General features: G+C 38.4%; 2 protein-coding genes across 4 annotated transcripts in view; both read left to right on the top strand.

The window, feature by feature from the left end:
- The first annotated feature begins 577 nt into the window (after positions 1 to 577).
- Positions 578 to 9,440, top strand: LOC127445913 (protein N-terminal asparagine amidohydrolase-like). 2 transcript variants are annotated; one of them, XM_051706394.1, is made up of 10 exons: positions 578 to 781; positions 4,266 to 4,368; positions 4,446 to 4,511; positions 4,588 to 4,696; positions 4,899 to 4,972; positions 6,063 to 6,116; positions 6,218 to 6,271; positions 8,300 to 8,397; positions 8,649 to 8,762; positions 8,869 to 9,440. In XM_051706394.1, the coding sequence occupies exons 1-10, from the start codon at positions 716 to 718 to the stop codon at positions 9,037 to 9,039; spliced, it is 909 nt and encodes a 302-aa protein (XP_051562354.1). In that variant the 5' UTR covers positions 578 to 715; the 3' UTR covers positions 9,040 to 9,440. The 2 variants fall into 2 exon arrangements, with proteins under 2 accessions (XP_051562354.1, XP_051562353.1); XM_051706393.1 differs by lacking the exon at positions 578 to 781 and adding an exon at positions 1,074 to 1,289.
- A 3,942-nt stretch (positions 9,441 to 13,382) lies between these two features.
- The window catches only part of LOC127445904 (activin receptor type-1B-like), a 45,745-nt gene continuing 31,323 nt past the window's right edge, over positions 13,383 to 27,804 (top strand). Inside the window, exon 1 of one of the 2 annotated variants that reach the window (XM_051706380.1) lies at positions 13,383 to 13,739. In XM_051706380.1, coding sequence (XP_051562340.1) covers positions 13,673 to 13,739 — 67 coding nt within the window. In that variant the 5' untranslated portion in view covers positions 13,383 to 13,672. The remainder of the gene's footprint in view (positions 13,740 to 27,804) is intronic. The other variant, XM_051706379.1, reaches the window with a different exon arrangement.

The raw sequence follows: 27,804 nt of genomic DNA, 5'->3' as shown, positions 1-27,804 counted from the left end.
CCCTGGCCATGGCATCAAAATCTCACTCCAGCCTGGTATCCAAAGTTGGCAACCCTGGTTTAAGGGTAAAGGGAGACAGATTTGGTTGCATCATTGGAGTGGGCGGTCGCTCCTGGGCACGTTTCACGGGTTTTGTTGGCCGTGGTTCTCTGATTGGTGGAGCTTTCTCTGCTGGACCATGGGTAATGTAGTTGTTTACCAGGACGCTATCAAACATGATTTTTAAACAATGAAGTTAAAATAACGCAGACGGATGGCTTCAGTGGAAGCATATACCATTGATAAACAACCTCGGAAGTCACGGCAGGTCTGTCTTTAAAGGATCATATGTTATAGTTGAAAATAATTTCGTCTATGGAAAAAATGAATGGGATTTTTACTTCCGGAACCTGAATGTTGTGCTCTAATCCTGCACTGTTTTAATGTTTTTGTGTTGCTCTAGCACTCTCTGTAGGATGTCGATGAAGCTGCATCAGCCCTTCCGCAAGAACACTTCTTCTCAGGGTACTTACAAGCATTAAAATAGCATAACGCGGCGGTCAACTGGCGAAGAGGCCAGAGGACGTTTTTTTTTAAATGGTCGTCTATGGAGGAGATGCTTCAGTGTGCCGAATAAACTGCTTTTGTGAGGAAACAGCTTATCACTTAATGAACTGACCGCCTTTCCACTAATATTCTACATGTTTTGCACTAAACAATCCTTTTGGAATGAACCATGTGTGGAGTTAACAACGATAAAATTGCTGTTTTACAAGAGAAAACGCAGACAATTTTGCGACAGGTAGGTGTTAGTTTACGGCTCTCCCATTAATTTGTATGGTATCCGCAAACGGTGGCTTACTGTCGTAACACGCTCGGTGACCGTTAACGCTTTCATTATGATAAAGTATTTCTAGCAAGTCAGTCCACTGGCGGCATCCGTTGACCGTTGAGCGTTCCAGTTTCTCCTATTCATTTAAATAGAAGTGGCCGGTCCCTGCTAAATAATCTCTGTTGTTAGTAAATAAAAGAATCTCTGCCTTCCACTGGACTTCCGGCTCATGTCCCTTCTAGCAAATCAAGTCTTCCGTTCGGTGTCACATGAACTGTGACGTTTGGCCAATGCGGAAGAGGATGGAGTGATGGAGGGTCAAACATGAGAGTTTATTATTTCATGTATTTTAAAAGTTTGAATGAAGATTCAATGATCCGAATTAAACGTTGTCAGAATGCCGCTGTTCACTCAGAATAAGAGAATAGATCGCGTCAACTCAACCACAGAACTCTTCAGCAGATACCCACATCTCAAGGTACAAAATAATATGGAAAATTATGAAATCTCACATAATTATAACCTTATAGCAGTTTTAGATATGTAAACAAAATCATACTACAGTATATATGCGTTAACTTGTTATATATATATATATAGAGAGAGAGAGAGAGAGAGAAAGATTTATATATATGTGTGTGTGTGTGTGTAATTATTTTTTATTTTTTATTATTATCTATGTAATGCTGCTGTTTTTGTATTGTTGTACACTGGAAGCTCCTGTCACCAAGACAAATTCCTTGTATGTGTAAGCATACTTGGCAATAAAGCTCATTATGATACTTATATATATACGCCAGAGAACAGAATAATCACTGTGTAAACTATATAATGAAATGTGTATTTATAGGTGTAGTGTACTATATTTACAGTTTACATGTATTACATGTAAGTCTGAGACCACTAACAAAAATAATTATATTTTTCCTTCAACACATTTACTTATTACATGGCATTTATTATATTTAATTTATTTATTTATTTATTTATTTATTGCGTTATGTTATCAGCATAACAATTCGAACTAGACAAATAAAGTTTGTAGACAAAACTTTGAGGTTGACTTGAAAGATCCTGGTCTGAAAGTTTTAAAAGCTTAATTAGTTAGTTAGTTCCACACAGACAGACAGACAGATAGAAAAGAAAACTGATAGACTGGTAGACAGAAAGAAAGACAGATGTATAGATAGATTGATAGCATGTTTTAGCGCTTAGAGGTGTAAATCTTCACTGGCCTCACGATTCGATTATGATTCAAAGGGTAACGATTCGATTATATAACGATTCTCGATGCATCAAGATGCATCTTGTCCTTCAGTTTCTTTCTTTTTTCAGTTTCTTCAAAATGTATTTTTTTACTCTATTTTTTCCCCTTCAGATTTTTATTTAACAGCTGTTTTAAAAAAATCAGAACGAGTCACATTACATAAACTGGCCTTTTTACATTCAGTATGAGCTGTGAACAAAACATGGAACCTCCACAAGATTAAATAAATGGTTCTATAGTTTAAAAGAATATCTCAGTTTTTCAGTTTCTTTCTTTAGAACCTTATAAAAAATCTCTTAAAAGCACAAAAAAAAAAAAATTATATATATATATATATATATATATATATATATATATATATATATATTGGTTCTCCATCAAAACACACTGAATACTATTACTTCAACTGATTATATATATATATTTTTGTTGTTGTTGTTTAAGCATTGTAAATCATTTAACAGTATTTAATTATTATTTAAAATTAATCTATGCCATGCTATTCGTTTTAATTTTTAACCACAAATGGAAGTTGCTGGTCCAGGATGACAGATTTATCTGCTTCTATGAGAGTGCAGCTGTCAGCTTCTCCTCACTTGCACAGGTGATAGTAAAGCAGTTTAAATAGCACAGTTGTTGCTTCAGAAATGTATCAATCGTCTCGTATGCACTGTTCCATCTGTTTGCTCTGCGACTAGAAGATCGCACGACTTTGTCGCAAAAGCTACGATGGATTTCAAACCTTTATCATCAGGTGTGTGCGCTGTCCTGACAAGCGAATGACTGGCAATAAAGCAAAAGCCAATGAAATGGAGAGCACGCAAGGGTAGAGAAAGGCATTGGGGGGGAAAAAAAGAAGTAAATGAAAACATCACCAACATCTCCCTAACCGCTGCCTCATCATTATTTTCTTCTGTGTTTTCCCCCGTTGTGTGAAAATCAGTGCAATAATGGGTACGAGCTCAACTTTCATGTTGTTTGTTGGCTTCTTATCATGAAAAACTCTCCCATTGCTATGTGCGTGGGTTTGTAAAAGAATTTCGGGATCGTAGTTTCATTCAGGCACAAACTGTTATGTGTTTGATACAGCTGGTCTGCAAACAGTCGTGTTTTGGGGTGCGCCACTGCTCTACCGTGATTTAAACTGAACTCAGAATCGATTCTGATTCTTTTGAGAATCGATTCAGAATTGTTCTAGTATGAATCGTGATGCATCACTGAAACGATTTTTTCCAACATCTCTAGCATTGCTAGCGCTGGTGCAGAGATGCTTGTTTTGCTACTCAGTTGCTGGGGTGATCCCATCTGGTTGCTAGACAGTTACCAGGGTGATACTCAAAAGGCTCCTTGCTAGCTTGAGTGAAATGAGCTAACCCTGAAGTCTCTATGATGTTCTGGTACAGAGATATGTATTTTGCTATTTGGTTGCTCAGGTAACCCCATGTGTTTGCTTGGCAGTTACCAAGGTGATATTCAAAAGGCTTCTTGCTACCCTGAGTCAAATGAACAAACCGGAAGTCTCTACGATGTTCTGGTGCAGAGATATGTGATTTGTTACTTGGTTAATAGGGTAACCCCATGTGTTTGCTAGGCAGTTACCAAGGTGATATTCAAAAGGCTTCTTGCTACCCTGAGTCAAATGAACAAAACCGGAAGTCTCTACAATGTTCTGGTGCAGAGATATGTGATTTGTTACTTGGTTGCTAGGGTAACCCCATGTGTTTGCTAGGCAGTTACCAAAGTGATATTCAAAAGGCTTCTTGCTACCCTGAGTCAAATGAACAAAACCGGAAGTCTCTACAATGTTCTGGTGCAGAGATATGTGATTTGTTACTTGGTTGCTAGGGTAACCCCATCTGGTTGCTAGGCAGTTACCAAGGTGATATTCAAAAGGCTTCTTGCTACCCTAAGTCAAATGAACGAAAACGGAAGTCTCTATGATGTTAAATGACTAAGTAGGTATTGCTGCAGCCCGGAGATCTACAAACGGGGGCGGGGTAACTCCAGAAGGTGCGGGGTTAGTTCAAAAGGGGATTGGGTCAACTCTAAAAGGGGCTTCACTTCCACACACTTTTAGGGTTAGGTTGAGGAGCTCGGCCTGCAGCTATATTCTTCTCAGTTAAACTGAATAATGTAAATGAATGTCTAAGAATTGTTTGCTAACATGTGTCTTATCATTGCATATAGGAACATGCAAAGCAGTTTGTATCCAGAAGTCCAGAGCCAGTGGATCCCAAACACCTGCTGTATCTGCAGCAGCGAGAGTTTGCAGCTGCCACACCTACAGACAGTGAGTGTGTGAGATTCTGATGTTGATGTGTGTGTTATGTTTTGTTAAACAGAAACTTGATATCTCTCTTTTTGTAGATTCAGTCTCTGTTTTGGGGTCTGATGATGCCACAACATGCCACTTAGTTGTGCTTCGACACACAGGTACGGCACGATATAAACCCACGATGTCATATTTACTGTTGATATGGATGTCTTATGCAGTGTTTATGTTCTGAAGGCAGTGGAGCAACATGTCTCGCACACTGTGATGGTTCCAGCACATGGACCGAAGTTCCTCTTATAGTCAATGCAGTCACCTCCAGAAGTAATCCAGCGAAAGAGGGCAGGTACTGTAGTTTTATGATTTTATTGATTCCTTCATGATTTTTGAGAGAACTTCTGATATAATAGTCTCAGTTTCAGACAGTGTTAATGTTCTTTAAATTTAGTCAATATTTCATCAGGTTATATTCATACATTTTAGTACGTTTGTTAAAGTTATGTCTGTGATATGACAACTGAATGGTACGGATGTGTTTGTGTCTTTAGACTGGAGCTGCATCTGGTTGGGGGTTTTGATGACGACAGGAAAATATCTCACTCACTCAGCGTTAATATACTGGGTATGTTATATTAACTCTAATGAAAACATATCTGTTCCGCGAGCACTTCCACTTCCAGCCAATCCACACTAATTGTACTTACTATTGAACTTAACTTGCACGTACTGTACTATACTACTCCATCCACCTTGCAGATGTTGTTGAACTTTGTATGACAAATTGCTTGCTATGTTCCTCTTTGTAAGTCGCTTTGGATAAAAGCATCCGCTAAATTACTAAATGTAAATGTAACCCTTAAATGCATGGGTGTTTCGACAAACATTATTACATTCTGGTCTTTAGCAACCCGGCACATTTATCTATCACAATTGGATCTACAAAATGCCCAGATAGTGTTTAGTTTTCTAAACATTTTCAAGACAATTAGAAAATAATAGAATAGAATATATTTTGTTGTTATATTTTCCATATATCAAAGAGATGATGCAACAAATCTAGAACGGGATTCACTATTCTCACGCTGAAATTTCATGAGACGCAACTGGCTGTCAAACACATATTGAGCTACACATAATATACACAAAAGTATTTTCTCAGGCACTTATTGAGTCTAAATAAATGCACAACAGTATTTCAGTAATGCACTCAATTGACAGTCATATTATACTGTTCATGTGTTAAACTTGCTATAGTTTGCTCAAGTCAATCACTGAAACATCAGTGCCACCTTGAGTAAGAAAAATCATGTATAATATGTACTGTATGTGTACATGCATATGGGATACTGATAATTCACCATTGTCACACAATGGTAATAATCTTGTTTTAAACAAAGAAATATATATCCTTTAATAGTAAACTTAAAAAGAAGCGCACTATTACATATCTCGGGTCTTTAAAGACCCTATACATTTTTGGTAATCAAACATTTATAAAAAAAAAAAAAACATGTTTTTTTTTTTGTTGCAATTTTGCCTTTTTTTTTGTTTGTTACACTACTTAGAAGAGAAAGGTTGAGCAATACTAGTGATGTGTGCATAACTCCAAAAAAATGGATGATGTGCAGGGGGTGGAATGAGGTTCATATGCATTAAAGGGTTAAAACATTTCAACAGTATGAAACCTTTCTAATGGATGTTTTGCTTTACAGCTGCCTTTCAAAAACAGAGAGAAGAAATTCACCTAGAGACGTGCTGTATTACAGGTCAGATACACGTTTGCACTGTTCACTTTAATGTAATGACTTATTTTAGTTTTTATTGCTCACTTCCACTCAATAATCAGAAGACCACTGTTTTTCTATAGACGTGAATGATGTCATCATAGAGGGGACTCATCGACCACTGGTGTATGGAATAGGTACTGTGCATCATCTCCACCTTCTCTGACTCAATTCCAATGTACATTGTCGGTCTGTTTTACATTTACACAATGTTGACAACTTCCAGTGTGATGCACTTTGCTTTTTTGTGCGTTTTTCTATGAATGAACTGCCAAATGAAAAAAACCTCTTGTGCAGGGTACTGTATATAATTATCTAATTAGACCCCGTTTCCACCTGGTATTAAGATGCGTTTCGGGTGATCTGATCACATGGTCAACACAAAATACAGGTCTAAACGGGGTCTAAAAAGTTTTGTGATCGAAAAAAAAAAAGCATGTGTCCACATCGCATTTGAGGTGTAAACGCTAATCCGTCCTGAATGCGTCCCAGCAGCAGTGAAAAAATGAAATGACCCCTGTTCAAAAGTCTGCATACCCTTAGTTCTTAATACTGTGTATTGCCCCCTTTAGCATCAATGACAGCGTGCAGTCTTTTGTAATAGTTGTCTATGAGGCCCCAAATTCTTGCAGGTGGTATAGCTGCCCATTCATCTTGGCAAAATGCCTCCAGGTCATGCAAAGTCTTTGGTCGTCTTACATGAACCGCAAGTTTGAGATCTCCCCAGAGTGGCTCGATGATATTAAGGTCAGGAGACTGTGATGGCCACTCCAGAACCTTCACCTTTTTCTGCTGTAACCACTGGAGGGTCAACTTGGCCTTGTGCTTAGGGTCATTGTCATGCTGGAAAGTCCAAGAGCGTCCCATGTGCAGCTTTCGTGCAGAAGAATGCAAATTGTCTGCCAGTTTTTTCTGATAACATGCTGCATTCATCTTGCCATCAATTTTCACAAGATTCCCCGTGCCTTTAGAGCTCACACACCCCCAAAACATCAGTGAACCACCACCATGCTTCACAGTGGGGATGGTATTCTTTTCACTATAGGCCTTGTTGACCCCTCTCCAAACATAGCGCTTATGGTTGTGAACATAAAGCTCTATTTTGGTCTCGTCACTCCAAATTACAGTGTGCCAGAAGCTGTGAGGCGTGTCAAGGTGTTTTTTTGTGGCATTGGCGCAGTAAAAGCTTCTTTCTGGCAACTCGACCGTGCATCTCATTTTTATTCAAGTATCGTCGTATTGTGCTCCTTGAAACAACCACACCGTCTTTTTCCAGAGCAGCCTGTATTTCTCCTGAGGTTACCTGTGGGTTTTTCTTTGTATCCCAAACAATTCTTCTGGCAGTTGTGGCTGAAATCTTTCTTGGTCTACCTGACCATGGCTTGGTATCAAGAGATCCCCGAATTTTCCACTTCTTAATAAGTGACTGAACAGTACTGACTGGCTTTGGATATCTTTTTATATCCTTTTCCATCTTTATAAAGTTCCATTACCTTGTTACGCAGGTCTTTTGACAGTTCTTTTCTGCTCCCCATGGCTCAGTATCTAGCCTGCTCAGTGCATCCACGTGAGAGCTAACAAACTCATTGACTATTTATACACAGACACTAATTGCAATTTAAAAAGCCACAGGTGTGGGAAATTAACCTTTAATTGCCATTTAAACCTGTGTGTGTGTCACCTTGTGTGTCTGTAACAAGGCCAAACATTCAAGGGTGTGTAAACTTTTGATCAGGGCCATTTGGGTGATTTCTGTTATCATTATGATTTAAAAAGGAGCCAAACAACTATGTGATAATAAATGGCTTCATATGATCACTATCCTTAAATAAAAGACAGTTTTTTTGCATGATCAGTCATATTTTCAAAATCAATGCCAAAATTTCACAATTTCTGCCAGGGTATGCAAACTTTTGAGCACAACTGTAGATTATATAAAAAATATTGAATTTACTTGCTATTTTACTCTAGATGTTTTTTTTTTTAATGAAATGTATATATGTGCACATGTGTATGTATGCATATTAACTAACGTTTCGGCAATGTAAATCTTCTTTTTACCATGCCAATAAAGCTACTTGAATCTGAATTTTTATATAAATATAAATAACGATAATTGTTACGGAAACGTTCACAAGTGTTGCTTGTTGTCTGTCTGTATGCAGGTGTGAATGTTAAAACTGGTCAGGTGTTTCCAGCCTCATTTACATTTCGAGGTCCAGCAGAGGAACTCCGATCTGCACGCACCTTCTCTGGTGGACAGGTACATCGATGAAGCTGTCATGCAATATAATGCACTGGTTCTCAACTGGTGGGTCGTGACCTAGAAACAGGGTCACAGTCCACATAAAAATGCAAATAAACATGCAGTTGCAATTAAATCCTCAGTAAAACTAATCTTATGCAAATTACCACATTCAATACAATGCAACAATTACATAAGACATTAAATTACCCATGCATTACAAAATTGCATTGAAGTAAATGTGAAATATTAATGTCTGTAATTGACAGATGGTTGAAGTGTATGATTCTAGTCGCGAGCTTGTGAAAATCGGCCCATGCAGGTGGACACCAAACAGTGACTTGGCCTTCTGGCTCTCGCAAGAAGATGAAACTATTCTACAGGTGTGTGTTTTCAGTTGTTATGTGTATCATAATGTTGTCAGCTCTACTGAATACATCTAAAGCTCTGCTCTTTTGACACGTTCCTCATCTGGTTTTGTCCCATCAGTACTTGTCCACTTCACCGTATGCAGAACCTCCTCACTTCATCCAGCACATTAAATCCACCATCCAGTTCCTCCTGGATCATCCGACCGCTGATGGTCTGTTTCCTGGAGGTCAGCCGCAGTTTTACTGCCGGAATGAAGAGGGCGAGTGGAAGAGAATTTATCAACAATAGTTGAAGTCTTATTCATCATTGTAATTCAACTGAAGGCCTTTGGATGTCTGGTGTTTATAGTAGAAGCCCCTTTATACTGATCTGAAACCTGTGGTGTCGTTTCTCTTTAAGGGTGATTTCTATATAGAGTGAAATATTTGATGATGGTTTTATTACCTACTGGCCCATAACAGACTATTCTGTAGACTATTCTATTTTTATTCCTATCTCATATTTGTTCAATGCAGATGTTTTCTGTTACGAAGGGATCATGCAACATGTACTCACATGTACACATTATACTCAGTGACTCATTGACTTCCAACACATTTGTTTGGAAAACTGTAAATATAGTATGTTGTAATTCTTTGCTCATTGGGGGAGTGTAAAAAGATCATTAAAATTCTATTACCAGCCAAAGAATTGAGGTATATACGAGTAGTGTGCGTGTGTGTGAATTGTGTGTATGCAATCATTATTATTCGCTACTAGTAAGACGTGCTATTTCAGCATTTTCATATAATAATGTATAAAATAAAGACGATGTGTAATAGTAAGTAAACAGAAACAGAAGACAAATATGTATACTCCTCAACATAATAGCTAACAATGCAAGGTAAGTGACTACATTTATTTATTTATGTATTTAAATGAGCTGACTGTTAATCTTTTGTTTACACAATGAAAGGAAAGATTTGTTATGGAACACCCTGCTGTTTCATAGACATCAAATTTCAATTTGAAGCTCCACCATGATCGCCAAGGGGATTTTCTGCCATTCTTCTCTGCAGATCATCTCAAGCTCTGTCAGGTTTGATGGGGACTGTCGGTGGACAGCCATTTTCAGGTCTCTCCAGAGATGTTCAATTGGATTCAATCCGGGCTCTGGCTGGGCCACTCAAGGACATTCATAGAGTTGTCCCTAAGCCACTCTTGCGTTGTCTTGGCTGTGTGTTTAGGGTCATTGTCCTGTTGGAAGGTGAACCTTCAGCCCAGTCTGAGGTCCTGAGCACTCTGGACCAGGTTTTCATTAAGGATATCCCTGTATTTTGCAGTGTTCAGCTTTCCTTCAACCCTGACCAGTCCACCAGTCCCTGCCGCTGAAAAAAAAAAAAACCCCACAGCATCTTGAGTTTGACTCTGCCCCTTTTGGACTCAGACTTGATTGTTGAAAGATTCAGACTTGACTCGGACTCGACTAAGGTGGACTCAAACCCAACGCTAGATGGTTGTCCTTCTGCAAGTTCCTCCCATCTCCACATATGATCTCTGGAGCTCAACCAGAGTGACCATCGGGTTCTTGGTCACCTCTCTTACCAATGCCCTTCTCCCCCGATTGCTCTGTTTGGCCGGGCGTCCAGCTTGAGGAAGAGTCCCGGTTGTTCCAAACTTCTTCCATTTAAGAATTATGGAGGCCACTGTGCTCTTGGGAACCTTCAGTGCAGCCAAAAAAAAAAATTATAGCCTTCCCCAGATCTGTGCCTCAACACAATCCTGTCTCTGAGCTCTGCGGTCAGTTCCTTTGACCTCATGGCTTGGTTTTTGCTCTGATATGCATTTTCAGCTGTGAGACCTTATATAGACAGGTGTGTGCCTTTCCAAATCATGTCCAATCAATTGAATTTGCCACAGGTGGACTCCAATCAAAGTGTAGAAACATCTCAAAGATGATGTCATAGCAAAGGGTCTGAATACTTATGTCAAAGTTATCAAAAATCTGTTTTTTGCTTTGTCATTATGAGGTATGGAGTGCAGATTGATGTGAGACATAATAAGGCTGCAACATAACAACATTTGAAAAGTGGTCTGAAAACTTTCTGAATGCACTGTATAGTGAAAAAAGAGTTACATTTCGGTCCGTTTCATGAACAAAACTGACCGTATCACTTCAGAAGACATGAATTAAACCACTGGAGTCTTATGGATTACTTTTATGCTGCCTTTATGTGCTTTTTGGGGTCCGTTGAGTCGCATAGATATAAACACGTTATATCTACTTCAAAATAACTTCGTTTGTGTTCCGCTAAATAAAGAAAGTCATGCGACTTTGAGACGGCATAAAGGTGAGTGAGTGATGAGAAAATTATAATTTTTGGACAAACTATTCCTTAAACCTAAAGATATGACAATATTTGCACCTCTCGCTGCAATACATTTTCTCTTATTTCATTTTTGAAACTGCTATTATTCATATATAAAACTATATAATGTGTCAGAAAGTGAAAGTGGAGATTTATTGCAAAAAAGGACTTAAATACTGATCTGTTCCTCACCCACACCTATCATATCGCTTCTGAAGACATGGATTAAACCACTGGAGTCTTATGGATGCCTTTTATGCTGCCTTTATGCACTTTTGGAGCTTCAACATTTTTGCACCCATTCACTTGCATTGTATGGACCTACAGAGCTGAAATATTCTTCTAAAAATCTTTGTGTTCAGCAGAAGAAAGAAATATCACACACATCTGGAATGGCATGAGGGTGAGTAAATGATGAGAGAATTTTCTTTTGGGGTGAACTATTCCTTTAATAAATGTACCCTAAGTAAATTCACAGAGGATGTAGTAACTGTTGTATGCCACTAGAGAGCCTCATCATCATCATAGTGTTTAACAGAAAACACTGTACCTGTCATACCTGTATTGCTGGATGCCTTTCAAAGTCGTCAAGAGGGAAAGTGATTTTTATACGGAAGTAAACACATCTAGCTAACAACTTGAGCAAAGTAAGCAAGCAAACATAAAAGTCTATTTGTATACAATTGAGTTGCATAGGAAATCAGATGCTATTCCTTTAAATATTCTTTAGGATTGGGACAAAACAGGCTGCAGACCTGAAATAAACGTTTATGTACCAAGGAAGTATTTCAGATTAATCAGGTAAACATGTTCAGAGGTATTCATTTACGCACTGATGCAGCCTCCTGCTTCCTTTTTCTCACTTCTTTAAGTAATAAAAACTACTTCAAAGAGTTCTCATCAAAAAATCCTCCATGTGCAGCAATGACAGCTTTGCAGATCCTTGTTATTCTAGCTGTCAGTTTGTCCAGATACTCAGGTGACATTTCACCCCACACTTCCTGTAGCACTTGCCATAGATGTGACTGTCTTGTCGGGCACTTCTCACGCACCTTACAGTCTAGCTGATCTCACAAAAGCTCAATGGGGTTAAGATCCACAACACTCTTTTCCAATTATCTGTTGTCCAATGTCTGTGTTTCTTTGCCCACTCTAACCTTTTCTTTTTGTTTTTCTGTTTCAAAAGTGGCTTTTTCTTTGCAATTCTTCCCATAAGGCCTGCACCCCTGAGTCTTCTCTTTACTGTTGTACATGAAACTGGTGTTGAGCGGGTAGAATTCAATGAAGCTGTCAGCTGAGGACATGTGAGGCGTCTATTTCTCAAACTAGAGACTCTGATGTACTTATCCTCTTGTTTAGTTGTACATCTGGTCTTCCACATCTCTTTCTGTCCTTGTTAGAGACAGTTGTCCTTTGTCTTTGAAGACTGTAGTGTACACCTTTGTATGAAATCTTCAGTTTTTTGGCAATTTCAAGCATTGTATAGTCTTCATTCCTCAAAACAATGATTGACTGATGAGTTTCTAGAGAAAGCAGTTTCTTTTTTTTGTTGTTGCCATTTTTGACCTAATATTGACCTTAAGACATGCCAGTCTATTGCATACTGTGGCAACTCAAAAACAAACACAAAGACAACGTTAAGCTTCATTTAATGAACCAAATAGCTTTCAACTGTTTTTGATATAATGGCAAGTGATTTTCTAGTACCAAATTAGCAATTTAGCATGATTACTACTTGGTTCACCACAAAAAAATTTAAATTCTCTCATCATTTATTCTCCCTCATGCTATCCCAGATGTGTATGACTTTCTTTATTCTGCTGAACACAAATGAAGATTTTTAGAAGAATATTCCAGCTCTGTAGGTTCATACAATGCAAGTGAATGGTAACCAGAACTTTGAAGCTCAAAAAAGCACATAAAGTCATAGGCATGCATGGGTCTTTTATTCACATTATATTCATTAGAGGAGCAGGGTTCAAAAGAATGCACTATCAATCAAGAAAAATACAAATAAGAATGATAACAATAGGCCTATTATTAAAGCAAACATGGTGATCATGACAATGAAATATCTAAGCTCTTCGAGATAACTTTGTAATCCTTTCCAGCTTTATGCAAAGCAACAATTCTTGATCATAGGTCTTCTGAGATCTGTTTTTTGTGAGGCATGGTCTATGTTAGCAGATGCTTCTTGTGAAAAGCAAACTCAAAATGTTTGAGTGCTTTTTATAAGTCAAAGTAGCTCTAACCCACACCTCCAATCTCATTTCATTAATTGGATGCCAGGTTTGCCAACTCCTGACTCTAATTAGCTTTCATTGACATCATTAGCCTAGGGGTTCACATACTTTTTCAAACCTTCACTGTTAATGTTTGAATGATGTACTCAGTATGTACAAGAACAATACAATAATTTGTGTTATTAGTTAAAACAGATTGTGTTTGTTCATTGTTGTAACTTGGTCAAATGAAATAATTGCTACGCGCGCACTCCTCTCGTGCACGAGCGTCATTGACGAGCGCGCCGCAGCGGAGTTCACGCGCATTGTCAGTGCGATGGGAGTCCAGTGATGACGGACCCACGGCGAATCCTGCGACTCTTGGTCGTTTTATCGGGGTTAAACGGAGCGTGTGACGGTGAGTTTAAAGTGTTTGTTTATTTCCGCTTGTTTTCGTTCACATGTGTGTGTCTGTTTGGCTCCTATAAGTTTGAATTTAATCGCTGAACGTTTGGCGTTTAATACAACAACAACATGGCGCTGGGATTTAATACGTGGCTGTAAATCATAAACTCTTGTGTTTACCTCATTTGTGCTTATTAATATCACTTTACAGTGAACACGTGGTTTTAGCCTGATGCAGACTAATCCTTTTATCAAAATATGTAGTTAGTCTGAATATGATTGATTCAAAATATCTATATTTAACACTTCCACTGTCGTTTAATTCCTTTTAAAATGTAATTCACTGATCTGCTGCACATGTGTTCTGTCATTGTTTTGAGTTTATTTTATGTTTATTTGTTCATTGATGCCTGATATTGAGGACGTGATAGGCAGGCATTATAATTATCATTGTAAGCTCATTTTTATAACTTCATTTGGACTTGTAAGAATCAGTTTAATACTAACAGAAAAAGAGTTTAGCCTACACACGTACTTTGTGTACAGTTGAAGTCAGAAGATTATACACCTTAGCCAAATACATTTAAACTCAGTTTTTCACAATTCCTGACATTTAATCATAGAAAACATTCCCTGTCTTAGGTCAGTTAGGATCACTACTTTATTTTAAGAATGTGAAATGTCAGAATAATAGTAGAGAGAATGATTTATTTCAGTTTCTTTCTTTCATCACATTCCCAGTGGGTCAGAAGTTTACATACACTTTGTTAGTATTTAGTAGCATTTCCTTTAAGTTGTTTAACTTGGGTCAAATGTTTTGGGTATCCTTCCACAAGCTTCTCACAATAAGTTGCTGGAATTTTGTCCCATTCCTCCAGACAGAACTGGTGCAACTGAGTCAGGTTTGTAGGCCTCATTGCTCGCACACGCTTTTTCAGTTCTGCCCACAAATTTACTATCAGATTGAGGTCAGGGCTTTGTGATGGCCACTCCAATACCTTGACTTTGTTGTTCTTAAGCCATTTTGACACAACTTTAGAAATATGATTGTGGTCATTGTCCATTTGGAAGACCCATTTTCGACCGAGCTTTAACTTCCTGGCTGATGTCTTGAGATGTTGCTTCAATAGATCCACATCATTTTACTTCCTCATGATACCATCTATTTTGTGAAGTGCACCAGTCCCTCCTGCAGCACAGCACCCCCACAACATGATGCTGCCACCCCCATGCTTCACGGTTGGGATAGTGTTCTTCAGCTTGCAAGCCTCACCCTTTTTCCTCCAAACATAACAATGGTCATTATTGCCAAACAGTTTCATTTTTGTTTCATCAGACCAGAGGGCATTTCTCCACAGAGTAAGATCTTTGTCCCCATGTGCACTTGCAAACTGTAGTCTGACTTTTTTATGGCAGTTTTGGAGCAGTGGCTTCTTCCTTGCTGAGCAGCCTTTCAGGTTATGTCGATATAGGACTCGTTTTACTGTGGATATAGATACTTGTCTACCTGTTTCGTCCAGCATCTTCACAAGGTGCATTGCTGTTGTTCTGGGATTGATTTGCACTTTTCACTCCAAACTACGTTCATCTCTAGGAGACAGAATGTGTCTTCTTCCTGAGCGGTATGATGGCTGCATGGTCCCATGGTGTTCATACTTGAGTACTATTGTTTGTACAGATGAACGTGGTACATTCAGGCGTTTGGAAATTGCTCCCAAGGATGAACCAGACTTGTGGAGGTCCACAATTTTGCGTTCGTTCTATTAATTCAGAAACAGCCAAGCATTTTGTTGATGCTTATGTTCCACATGCCTGTACTGTTGAGTTCCTCCTCCCTGTTTTGGTTCCGATGAGCTGGTTTGCATGTTTAACTCAGTCTGTTGTGATATCCTGGACTGTATAGCTCCTTTTTAAAATTAAGAAACCTAAAACTAGAGCACAACCCTGGCTTAATAATGACACTCGTGCTCTTAGACAGGAGTGGCGGAAAGCTGGTTTAAAAAAGATCAACTTCAGGTTACTTTTGAAATCCTGAGGGGCCGCATGCTTAACTATCAGCATACTGTTAAGGCTGCCAGAGCAAATTATTTTTCAGATCTAATTTCCAAAAACGCTCATAGTCCGAAAGTCTTATTCAGTATTATTAATAGTGTTCTTCATCTGGTAGTCACCTCATTTCCTGATCCAACCCATGCGGCTTGTGAAGATTTAAAAAAATAAAATTATTAATAAGATTGATGTCATTAGATCTTCTGGCTTCTCACCCCCTGCATCTGATTTTTTGGAGACAACATCATCTTCATCTCATTTAACTAAATTTGAGCCAGTTTTACTCTCTCATTTGGTAGATATTGTCCGTCGTATGAAGTCTGCTTCCTGTTCTATGGACGTTATTCCTCCTTATCATCTTTTAGAAGCTCTGGACACTATTGGCCCCATCATACTGTCTATAGTACAGTTGCCTAATTAATGGTACTTTCCCCATCCAGTTTTAAACATGCTGTGGTCAAGCCCTTGCTTAAGGCAAACCTTGATCCTTATGTTTTAAATAATTATCAGCCCATCTCAAAACTATCTTTTCTTTCCAAAGTTTTGGAGAAGGTTGTTCTCCATCAACTTTCTTCATTTTAAGTAAAAATGATGTTTTGGACAAATATCAGTCTGGCTTCAGAACAAGACATAGCACTGAGTCTGCACTTCTGAAGGTGACAAATGATTTATTGTTAGCGGTGGACTCTGGGAAGTGTGCTATTCTAGTTTTGCTAGATCTCAATGCAGCCTTCGACACAATCGAACATACTGTTCTTCTGAAGCGTTTACAGCAGTGGGTTGGAATTCAGTGCAGTGCACTTGATTGGTTTGCTTTTTATCTGAGGGATAAAACTTTCTCAGTTGAGATTGGGAATTTCTCTTCTTCTTCTGTACCTTTTTAGCTGTGGAGTACCGCAAGGCTCCATTTTAGGACCTGTTTTGTTTTCTTTATATATGCTCCCTTTGGGTACTATCTTCCAGAAACATATAATCTCATATCACTGTTATGCAGATGACACTCAGTTTTATCTACCGCTAAAATCAAATGATACCTCTGCCCTACAATCTTTATTTGACTGTCTTGAGGACATAAAATGTTGAATGGCAGCTAACTTTCTTCAGTTAAACGAATCTAAGATGGAAGTCTTAGTTTTTGGGCCTCCTGACTCTACTGCTATGGTAACCAGTAAACGGACCATTATCCTCCAACTTACATTCACAAGCTAGAAATCTGGGTGTCATTTGATTCTAATCTAAAATTTGACAAATTCTGTGGTCAAAGGAAGCTTTTTTCACTTAGAAATTTTGCTAAATTAAAAACATTTTTAATGACTTGGAAACCATGATACTATGGACTATTGTAATGCACTTTATTTCGGTGTTACTCAATCATCTCTCTCACCCCTTTAGCTGGTGCAAAACGCTGCTGCTAGTCTTCTGACTAGTACCAGAAAATGTGATTCTATTTCTCCTGTGTTAGCCTCACTCCACTGGCTTCCTGTTTTATACAGGATCCAGTTCAAATTATGACTGTTTGTTTACAAGACCTTGCATGATCTTGCACCTTCTATTTCTGATCTTATTTCTCTACAACAGTCCTCTAGGTCTTTACATTCATCTAACAGCTTACAGTTAACTGTCCCCATGTCACGTTTGAAATTAAAGGGTGAATCAAATCGAATAGAGAGCTTGTCAATCAAAATCAAATCGGGAAATCTGTGTCAACACCCAGCCCTAATGTCAACAAACCCTAAAATGACTAAAAATGACAAATTAAACAAACTTACAGTTCAGTAATACACAAGTTTTAACAGAAGAATGAATAACTCCATCTCATGCTTAGAGTACCAGAAGTGCTCAGAGTTCGGTTCCATTTGCTTACGTGCACTAAGTGGTTTATTAACACTAAACCGGCACATCCTGTGTGAAGCAGTTTGTATTATCATGTGCGGTAGCAATATCTCAATCTCCGCCAGGCACAGGTATCATAATAATAATAGAAGATGAGGTATTATTCAAACATCTTTATTAAATGATTGTTGTGCAAACAGCATTAACAGCAGCACCTGTTGAGTCCAGAAACATGCGCACTTCCTCCATTCTCCTGTCATTTGTTTATCTCACGAGAGAGCGTGTCGCCCGTATTGCACTCCCAGCGGCAACAAGTGGAAGCAGAACTAATATTACCAACATCCAACAAAATTATAAGGAACGTACGTACATATAATTAATCTATATAAAATATGTAGATACTATAATATAATGCATAGTTAAATGAAATGGTGACAAACTAACCAAAATGTTCACTTTAAGTTTAATCACACCACTGAGTTATCAGTTTAACTTCAGTTTGACATTAAGTCTCTATAGAGCCAAGGAGGGCAGGGCCGGGCTGGAATGACGCACGCCCGGTCCCCAATCAGCCTGATGGGGCGCGCGAGGGATAAAGGTGGCCGTTCCCCGTGTCCGGGTGGTCGGGCTACTCTGTCCCCCGGCGGATGGCAGCGGCACTCCCCTGGGTGGACGGCAGTGTCGAGGACTCTGCGACGGGCATCCCTCCTCCCTCCCGGGTTTCAGCACCAGTGTAAGGGGGTTAGAGGGAAAGGAGGAGGCGAGAACCGGCTTGACAACTTAAATAATAGTTTAATAATAAACTTAAACAAAAACACACAAACATAACCACACACAGGGCAGCTGCCTGTAGTTCTCTTTCTCTCTCCAACTGTCGTCCCCGGCCGCCTTTATCCCTCGCGCGCCCCATCAGGCTGATTGGGGACCGGGCGTGCGTCATTCCGGCCCCGCCCTCCTCCGCTCTACAGTCTCGTTCTTTAGGACTATCTTATATACAGTAGAGAATAGTTTTATAAGCCTACTTGTTTTTAAGGCCTAGAGTAAAGAGTAAAATGGAATATTTTGTGTTTATTCAATTATTCATCCAACCAACAGTATTTTTGAAAGCAAAGACTAGGCAACAACTATGGTATTACCAACAGGGAAATTCAGTTATCATTGAGCAGAAAGCTTACATATAATCAGACATAGCTGCTGATAAAAAGTTAAATGATCAGCATCGGACGATTACATGATTGGAGCATCCCTAATATTCAAGTTTAAAAAAACAAATGATTACGATTAGAGGGCTGAGATCACAAAATGGACAAAAGCAGGTACACAGTCAGGGTCCGAAATTAACATCCACCAAGCGCCAAATGTGGGTAAAAATTTGGCTGGTGAATTTCGTGGTGTCATGCGGCACTCTGGCGGGCGCATTTTTCTTTCTATATCAGTTTGTTTCAGGTTGTAAAATAATGTTTTGTCCTCAAGGGGGATCTGTATGCCTGCAGTCAGTAAGGTTGAAGGTGTTTACATAGAACGGCTCTCATTAGCCAGTCTCGCTGCTCATCGAACGTCTCAGTTAGCAGTAGAGATACCGCGCTCATGTACTTGTATGTGTGGAGCCATTGTCGTGCTGACTTGGAGCTCCTTGGCTCACACTCGCGCACTGTTTGTAGCAGATTACCGTGAGCAGAGCGCTAATTCAGTTCATAGACTACATATTTAATTAAATAGCAGCCGTTTGCTGTTTAATAATCACTTTGAATCACGTAATGACCGGATTTTCTGGAGGTGAGTACTTCCGTTAAAACAAACAGAAATGGAAAGGGCTTTCACTGTTATACTACTACTACTACTACTACTTCCAATAATAATAAATCAATAGTAGTTATATATTATTTAAGCAGTATTTCACTTATGATGTTCTGTTATGCAGCACTTTATTTGACAAAATATAACTCCAATGTGGTATTTTGGATTGTGCCGTGGGGTTCTGAATAAAAGCATACAATAAAAAATTAAAAATAATACAATATATGTTGAGAATTAATTGTTCTATTTTCATTTGATTAAAGTTTTAATTCATTCATTTATGTTGACACCATTTTGATGATACAATTGAAATAAACTGTTGACATGAATTTCAGAAAAAATAAAACAAATAAACGGGTATCAGTATCGGCGAGTGCTGAAAAGGAAGTATCGGTACTCGTTCTCCAAAAAATGGTATTGGGTCATTCCTAGTTAGCAGTTAATCTATGAGCCGGCTCTCTTTAGTGAATCAAAAAGACTTATGAATCAGTTGGAGTTGACTGAATTAATTGACTCACTCCAAATAAACCAAGAACTGTTACTGTGTTATGTGTACATAATGCGACTCATGAAAGTAACTTACTGGTCGTTCATATGACAACATGTAGTTTAAAATACAAATGTTTGTTGTAATAAGTGAATAATCTGAAAAAGTTCCCTTTTAAATATGCTAACAGTATTGTTCATTTTTCTCTCATGTCTGTAAAATTCACTTTAATAAAGTGCAATGAAATAAATAAATAAAAGAAATTGGCCGGTTGGAAATCTGACTGGCCGGTACATTTTTTCATCTACCAGCCACCGTGGCTGTTGGGCTAAAAAGTTAAAGTAATTTCAGTCCTGGTTGAACATGTGAAAAACATTACAATTTTGATACATAATCGCAGTTCAAATCGCAATATTTTTCAAAATAATCGCAATATGACTTTTTGTCATAAACAAAAAGCATGTACCTAAAGCAAAAGGAACATTATAACTGAAATATACACACATGAATCGATATCAGAAACAAATTGAGAGTTTGTGAATCAGAATTTAATTGAATTTGGAAATCTGTATCAATACCTAGCCCTAATGAATATGTAGGGGGAAAAAAAGTTGATATGTAAAACCGATGGTTTATATATAATTAATTAGTAACACACATTGTAAAAACTCAAATGCACAACCCAGAAATAATAACCAGCACAATATGTAGAAGGGTTGGCACTCCTAAGAACATGTCATATTTATTGATTCTTTCTCGTTCTCAAGTTAATGCGGAAAAAATGGCATAAATGAACATGACAGTTGTGAAAGCGGCACTTTCCGGTATAGGCAACATGATGAGGGAAACCATCCAAAACACTTTGACACCAGCAGACTTTGACTTCTGAGATATCAGTATGATATCCATTAATGCTGCACGATTGATTGAATTAAGATTGAAATAGCAGTATGGACTTGTGTGATACAAAATAGCCTTTTTCCATATCAGTCGTCATGTTATCATATTTAGTTATTTTTTTCTTTTATTGTGGTTCTCTTTAGAACAGTGAAAAAGCTTTTGTATATCTTTGTAAATTTTTTTAAGCATTCCTAGGTAAAACAGTGATCTGATGACAAAAATAGGTAAGTTGCAAAATATCGGTATCATTATTGGCCTATAGGTTTTTGTTGAAATTGGTATCGTACAAAAATGTTCGTATCGGTGCATCCCTACTTTTCTGTGAAAACAACCTCTGCTGTACAGGCTATCGTAATGGTTGTGTCATTGAGCCAGTGTTGTGAACTCATTCAAAGGGCTCGCTGACTGGTTATAAGTGAGCTAAAATCACAGAGAGGGTGGTTAAATAAGGCCATGACCAGACAGTGACCCCTGTGTCTTTGCATGTCTGTCTGTCTCTTTCCTTCAGCATCAAAACATAGTCACTGCTTGATGTGAATATCAGAAAAGTGTCACTTTTCTCTAACAGTCCTTAATTCTTAACTTTTACACGTTATTTTAACATTTTTATTTTACCCTTTGTTTTATGTGAACTGCAGTGTTTCCCCTTGACTTTGATAAAGTCTAGTGCTACTCACTTAGCTTTTCAACAACATGGATAACATTAGTAATACTCTGATAGCAGCGAATGCTGTTCCAAACCTGACTTATCAGAACAGAGTAAACAGAGATTGTGTATCATATATTGACCTGAAAAGTGGAAAGATTTCACAGAGCTGGATTTGAGTGACTATAGAACGCAGTAAGTGTCCTTACACAAGACATTTGTACTTTTTTTTTTTTCTTACAACAAGGTTTTTCATTGAGAATCAAGTGTATGATTTACGCCAAATGTTTGCCAAGTACGTAAGTATTAGTCAGTTGGAAACTGTAATTGACATTAGCAGGAAGATGTGGTGACAACTGAAAGTCATTTGAGTTTCAGTGTGCCTACATGAAGAAAAACAAGTTTGTCATTAGTAATAGTGCAACAGTGCCAATATGTAGCTTAGTTATAGAAGAAAGTAAGAAACAAGTGGTTGGTAACTAGGGATGTGCTACGGTGGTCGACTAATCCAGGGGTTTTCAAACTGTGTGTCCAGGGACTCCCAGTGGGCAGCAAGGGGTTGCTAGGGGGTCTGTGGAAAATTTCAGAGATGGAAATTTTTTTTCATAAATGTAAATGTTTTTGAAATTATTGCCATTTCAGTTTGATTGAAATTTTTCTCTTTATGTATATGCATTTAACATTACTCAATTATTGAAATATGAACTTGTTGGCTGATAAAATACCGATTTGAAAAAAAAACAAAAAAAAAACGATATGTCAATACTGATATTTTGCTACTCATTTTGTCATCAGATCACTGCTTTACTTTGGAATTACTGTATGCTTTAAAAATGTACAAATAGGTACAAAATCTATTTTATTGTTCTAACAATAAGAAATTTCCATTGAACATGGATTGGATCTGTTGAACACAGGACAGGCCAATTTAAGAGATCCACAATGAAAGATAAAAAGATGAAAAAAAGATTTAAAAAATATAAAATGATTGATATGAAAAAAGGTTATTTTCCACATTTGTAGAACATTACAAATTCATATTATGAATTATTATTAAAGGAGACCTATTATTGTCCTTTTTACAAGATGTAATATAAGTCTCAGGTGTCCCCAGAATGTGTCTGTGAAGTTTCAGCTCAAAATACCCCACGGATCATTTATTATACCATGTTGTAAATGCCTCTTTGGGTGAAATCAAAAACACGCTGTTTTTGTGTGTGTCTCTTTAAATGCAAATGAGCTGCTGCTCCCCGCCCCCTTTTCAGAAGAGGGCTGTGCCTTTACAGCTCGTACTTCGGATACTTTAGCAACGATAAATCAGAACCAATATGACTGACATCATAAATACCGGAGTGTTTTTCAGCCGTTTAGCAACGATGGATGAGCAACACAAAAATATACTCTAATGACGTTAGCTATGTGCTATAACGAGATATGACATTTTAGGGGGTTTGTCTTGCATCATGCGATTTGCATACATTCACAAAATATAAATTGCGACACTTACATCTTCAGGATATAAAGCTGGAACACGAACAGTTGGTACTGATTCATGCTTGAGAATCAAATATTTGGAAAATCCTGCTTTATATTGACCCTCATTCACAAAGCAGTCTGGTGTAAAATGATTTGCACAAACATACACGAATTTTGGTATGTTTTGGGGAACATTTTCTTCAAAAACTAAACTTGTCCACTGCGTCTTCAGTGACTCTGATGTTCACTTTTACAGCCAACAACAGAACACTTATGACGCTTACGAAGCTGAGACATTATTCTTCTCACCGTAGCTGCTCCAGAGCAGAAAAAAATGGCGGACTGTGTGTCGATCACTCAGGGGAGGATCTATGATAATAGGGTGGAGTCCGTCACCAGTGGTGGGTGTGGTCTGCTCTAAAGTGACGTCACTTTAGAGCGGATACGAAAACCAATCATTTTGAGACACTGTTTTTGATTAATAGAAATATAAGAAAGAGGAGTAGGTGGACTTTTAACATTGTAGGGTGGTTGTGTACACACACTGCCGACTCACATTTATGTTCAAACGTGAAAAAAAAAACGTAAAAGTGAATTTTGCATAATAGGTCCCCTTAAAGCTTTTTTGGATTTCATTTGTTTTGGTAGGTATTACACACACAAATGATTATAAAGTTAATACAACACAATAAATGTATGTAATTAACTATAAATAAACCATAAACTTTTCATATCATCATTTTTATAAGCACTAAATGGTGATATGAAATCCCAGTCACTGTATATTGTGGTTTATAACGATGGTTATAGCAAATGGTTTAATTTGTCAGATAAATAAGGTGCAATCCTACAGATAATAAATACAGTGACAGATACAGTGCATCCGGAAAGTATTCACAGCGCTTCACTTTTTCCACATTTTGTTATGTTACAGCCTTATTCCAAAATTGATTAAATTCATTATTTTCCTCAAAATTCTACAAACAATACCCCATAATGACAACGTGAAAGAAGTTTGTTTGAAATCTTTGCAAATGTATTAAAAATAAAAAAAACAGAAAAAATCACATGTACATAAGTATTCACAGCCTTTGCTCAATACTTTGTTGAAGCACCTTTGGCACCAATTACAGCCTCAAGTCTTTTTGAGTATGATGCTACAAGCTTGGCACACCTATTTTTGGGCAGTTTCTCCCATTCTTCTTTGCAGGACCTCTCAAGCTCCATCAGGTTGGATGGGGAGCGTCGGTGAACAGCCATTTTCAGATCTCTCCAGAGATGTTCAATTGGGTTAAAGTCTGGGCTCTGGCTGGGCCACTCAAGGACATTCACAGAGTTGTCCCGGAGCCACACCTTTGTTATCTTGGCTGTGTGCTTAGGGTCGTTGTCCTGTTGGAAGATGAACCTTCACCCCAGTCTGAGGTCCAGAACGCTCTGGAGCAGGTTTTCATCAAGGATGTCTCTGTACATTTCTGCATTCATCTTTCCCTCGATCCTGACTAGTCTCCCAGTTCCTGCCGCAGAAAAACATCCCCACAGCATGATGCTGCCACCACCATTCTTCACTGTAGGGATGGTATTGTCCAGGTGATGAGCGGTGCCTGGTTTCCTCCAGACATGACGCTTACCATTCAGGCCAAAGAGTTCAATCTTTGTTTCTCATGGTCTGAGAGTCCTTCAGGTGCCTTTTGGCAAACTCCAGGCAGGCTGTCATGTGGCTTTTACTGAGGAGTGGCTTCCGTCTGGCCACTCTACCATACAGGCCTGATTGGTGGAGTGCTGCAGAGATGGTTGTTCTTCTGGAAGGTTCTCGTCTCTCCACAGAGTAATGCTGGAGCTCTGTCAGAGTGATCATCGGGTTCTTGGTCACCTCCCTGACTAAGGCCCTTCTCCGCTGATCGCTCAGTTTGGCCGGGCGGCCAGCTCTAGGAAGAGTCCTGGTGGTTCCATACTTCTTCCATTTATGGATGATAATTGGGACCTTCAATGCTGCAGAAATTTTCTGTACCCTTCCCCAGATCTGTGCTTCAATACAATCCTGTCTCGGAGGTCTACAGACAATTCCTTGGACTTCATGGCTTGGTTTGTGCTCTTGACATGCACTGTTAACTGTGGGACCTTATATAGACAGGTGTGTGCCTTTCCAAATCATGTCCAATCAACTGAATTTACCACAGGTGGACTCCAATCAAGTTGTAGAAACATCTCAAGGATGATCAGTGGAAACAGGATGCACCTGAGCTAAATTTTTAGTGTCATGGCAAAGGCTGTGAATACTTATGTACATGTGATTTGTTTTTGTTTTTTCTTTTTATTAAATTTGCAAAGATTTCAAACAAACTTCTTTCACGTTGTCATTATGGGGTATTGTTTGTAGAATTTTGAGGAAAATAATGAATTGAATCCATTTTGGAATAAGGCTGTAACATAACAAAATGTGGAAAAAGTGAAGCGCTGTGAATACTTTCCGGATGCACACATGTATACACTCACACTTTATATATTTTAGAAAGCGGTCCCTAGCAAGGTGATTGTCATATTTGGGTGTCCTTAACATCAAAAAGTTTGAAAACCCCTGTACTAATCAATTGTCGTTCAACAACTGACTAGTCGATTAGTGTGGTCGACTACTAACAGTAATATTTTTAGTGGTGGTTATAATGGGAGACACAATTAATAGATGCAACGTCTTGGAGAGCTTTTGGTGTGATTATAGCTTAACAGTGAATAACAGTCAGCACAGTAATCCCTCTGCAAGACGTTTTGTCTCTTTAATGCTTTAAGTTTAGTCCATTTATGCACAGCTGCTGTTACAGCCATCAAAATGCCGCATCAACAATACATTACAAGACGATCACTGTCGGATGTTAAATCCTCTGCCGTGAGTAATGTTCCCGTATTTGTGAGGTGCTTTGGAGAGTTTGCAGTTTTGCACTTTTGAATGTGCAGCAATGATCGCCCTGAAGCACTCCAGTTACATTGAAGTGCGTCATTCTGCATAGAGCTGTTCAGCCGTTACGTCAATTTGCAGGCGAACCCGGAAGTCTAATTCGCCATGGGTTCCCTAGGGATTTTCCTATAGGTTTTTATAATGGGATTTTTGAACTTCACAACACGCATTGTTTCAAAGCAGCTTTACAGAAAATCATGCATTAAAAAAGTGAAACTGTAACATCTATAATGTCTTAGAGTCATCATTGTGTAGTTTGATTAAATACGATTGTGTATTGTTTAAAAATAAGTAATTAAATAATAATTGTATTTATGAACCCAGTGAGAAAGCCGAAGGCGACTGTGGCAAGGAACACAAAACTCCGTAAGATGTTGGTTAATGGAGAAAAATAACCTTGAGAGAAACCAGGCTCACTGTGGGGCCAGTTCCCCTCTGACTAACATCATGAATATAATGCCAATGCTACTTATGTATAGTGCAAGTCATGCTTTAAAATGAGTAAACTAAGTAAGTGTTAAGGGCCAGTGTTTAAACAAAGATTTTGTATGAACTGTAAGATTAATGACTAATGTCTTTGAAGTTCATCCTGGATTAACTGCAGAAGTTCACATAGATGCAGTTGTCCTTTGTTAGTTGACTGATGAAGGATTATGTTGGCAATTAAATGATAGTCTATGTATTACATTTCGGTGAGGTTCCGTGGGGTCCATCATAAGTCCAAGGTTCAGGCAGTGGCATATGAAGTATCCCATGTCTTACAGTTGGAGTTGGCATTAGTTCATCCTCTGAAGTCAAAAGACTGAAGTGATGTCTGGCTGGCACCGGCTGCAGTTTGTCTTCATCTTTCAGCGACACGAAGCAGTAGAGTCCGACACCAAGCAGGAACGGAGCTGGATCTTGCCGGCTCTGGTAACCTCGGGATATGAATCCCAAAAATGTTAAACATTACTTGACGATACATGGACGTTTTGTTCTACAACATAAATTACACACAGTCATTCCTCAAACATGATAAAAAAACAAACCATAGGAAAATCTCGAGGGAACCCATGGCGAATTCTCTTCAGGATTTTTAGACTACAAGCTGAACAGCTTTATTCAGGATGCGCATATGCGGTTTTGTGCCGCTCTGTATTGGAGCTTTTCTTATTTTTTCTCTTACTTTAATAGTTTTGTGCAATAAGATGCTATTGTTGTTTACTGAATTATTAAATATCCCTCTGAAACGCATCTGATCGGGGTCATGTGACCATAGGAGAGCCTTATTATACATTATTATGGATGTCAATTGATTACATTTTTTTAATCGAATTAATTACATGGTATGCCGATTAATTAATCGACTTAATCACAATTAATCGCATTTATAAGTATTTGCTGAAAAAGCCCCTCAAATAACAATTATTTAATATATAATGATTAAATGATTATAAATAGTTTTATATATATATATATATATATATATATATACACTATATTGCCAAAAGTATTCGCTTATCTGCCTTTAGACGCATATGAACTTAAGTGACATCCCATTCTTAATCCATAGGGTTTAATATGACGTCGGCCCACCCTTTGCAGCTATAACAGCTTCAACTCTTCTGGGAAGGCTTTCCACAAGGTTTAGGAGTGTGTTTATGGGAATTTTTTACCATTCTTCCAGAAGCGCATTTGTGAGGTCAGATACTGATGTTGGACGAGAAGGCCTGACTCGCAGTCTTCGCTCTAATTCATCCCAAAGGTGCTCTATCGGTTTGAGGTCAGGACTCTGTGCAGGCCAGTCAAGTCACTCATCCATGTCTTTATGGACCTTGCTTTGTGCACTGGTGCGCAGTCATGTTGGAACAGGAAGGGGCCATCCCCAAACTGTTCCCACAAAGTTGGGAGCATGGAATTGTCCAAAATCTCTTGGTATGCTGAAGCATTCAGAGCTCCTT

This window comes from Myxocyprinus asiaticus, chromosome 9, assembly GCF_019703515.2.
Source record: "Myxocyprinus asiaticus isolate MX2 ecotype Aquarium Trade chromosome 9, UBuf_Myxa_2, whole genome shotgun sequence".
NCBI lineage: Eukaryota > Metazoa > Chordata > Actinopteri > Cypriniformes > Catostomidae > Myxocyprinus > Myxocyprinus asiaticus.
This window is presented reverse-complemented; position numbering and strand designations above follow the sequence as displayed.

What these genes read in the sequence shown, in the direction of transcription:
- LOC127445913 (XM_051706393.1), top strand. Translation starts at nt 1,209, where the DNA reads ATGCCGCTGTTCACTCAGAATAAGAGAATAGATCGCGTCAACTCAACC. An exon ending in AGTTGTGCTTCGACACACAG is followed by an intron (nt 4,512 to 4,587) that starts GTACGGCACGAT and finishes TATGTTCTGAAG; the next exon opens with GCAGTGGAGCAACATGTCTC. An exon ending in ACCACTGGTGTATGGAATAG is followed by an intron (nt 6,272 to 8,299) that starts GTACTGTGCATC and finishes GTCTGTATGCAG; the next exon opens with GTGTGAATGTTAAAACTGGT.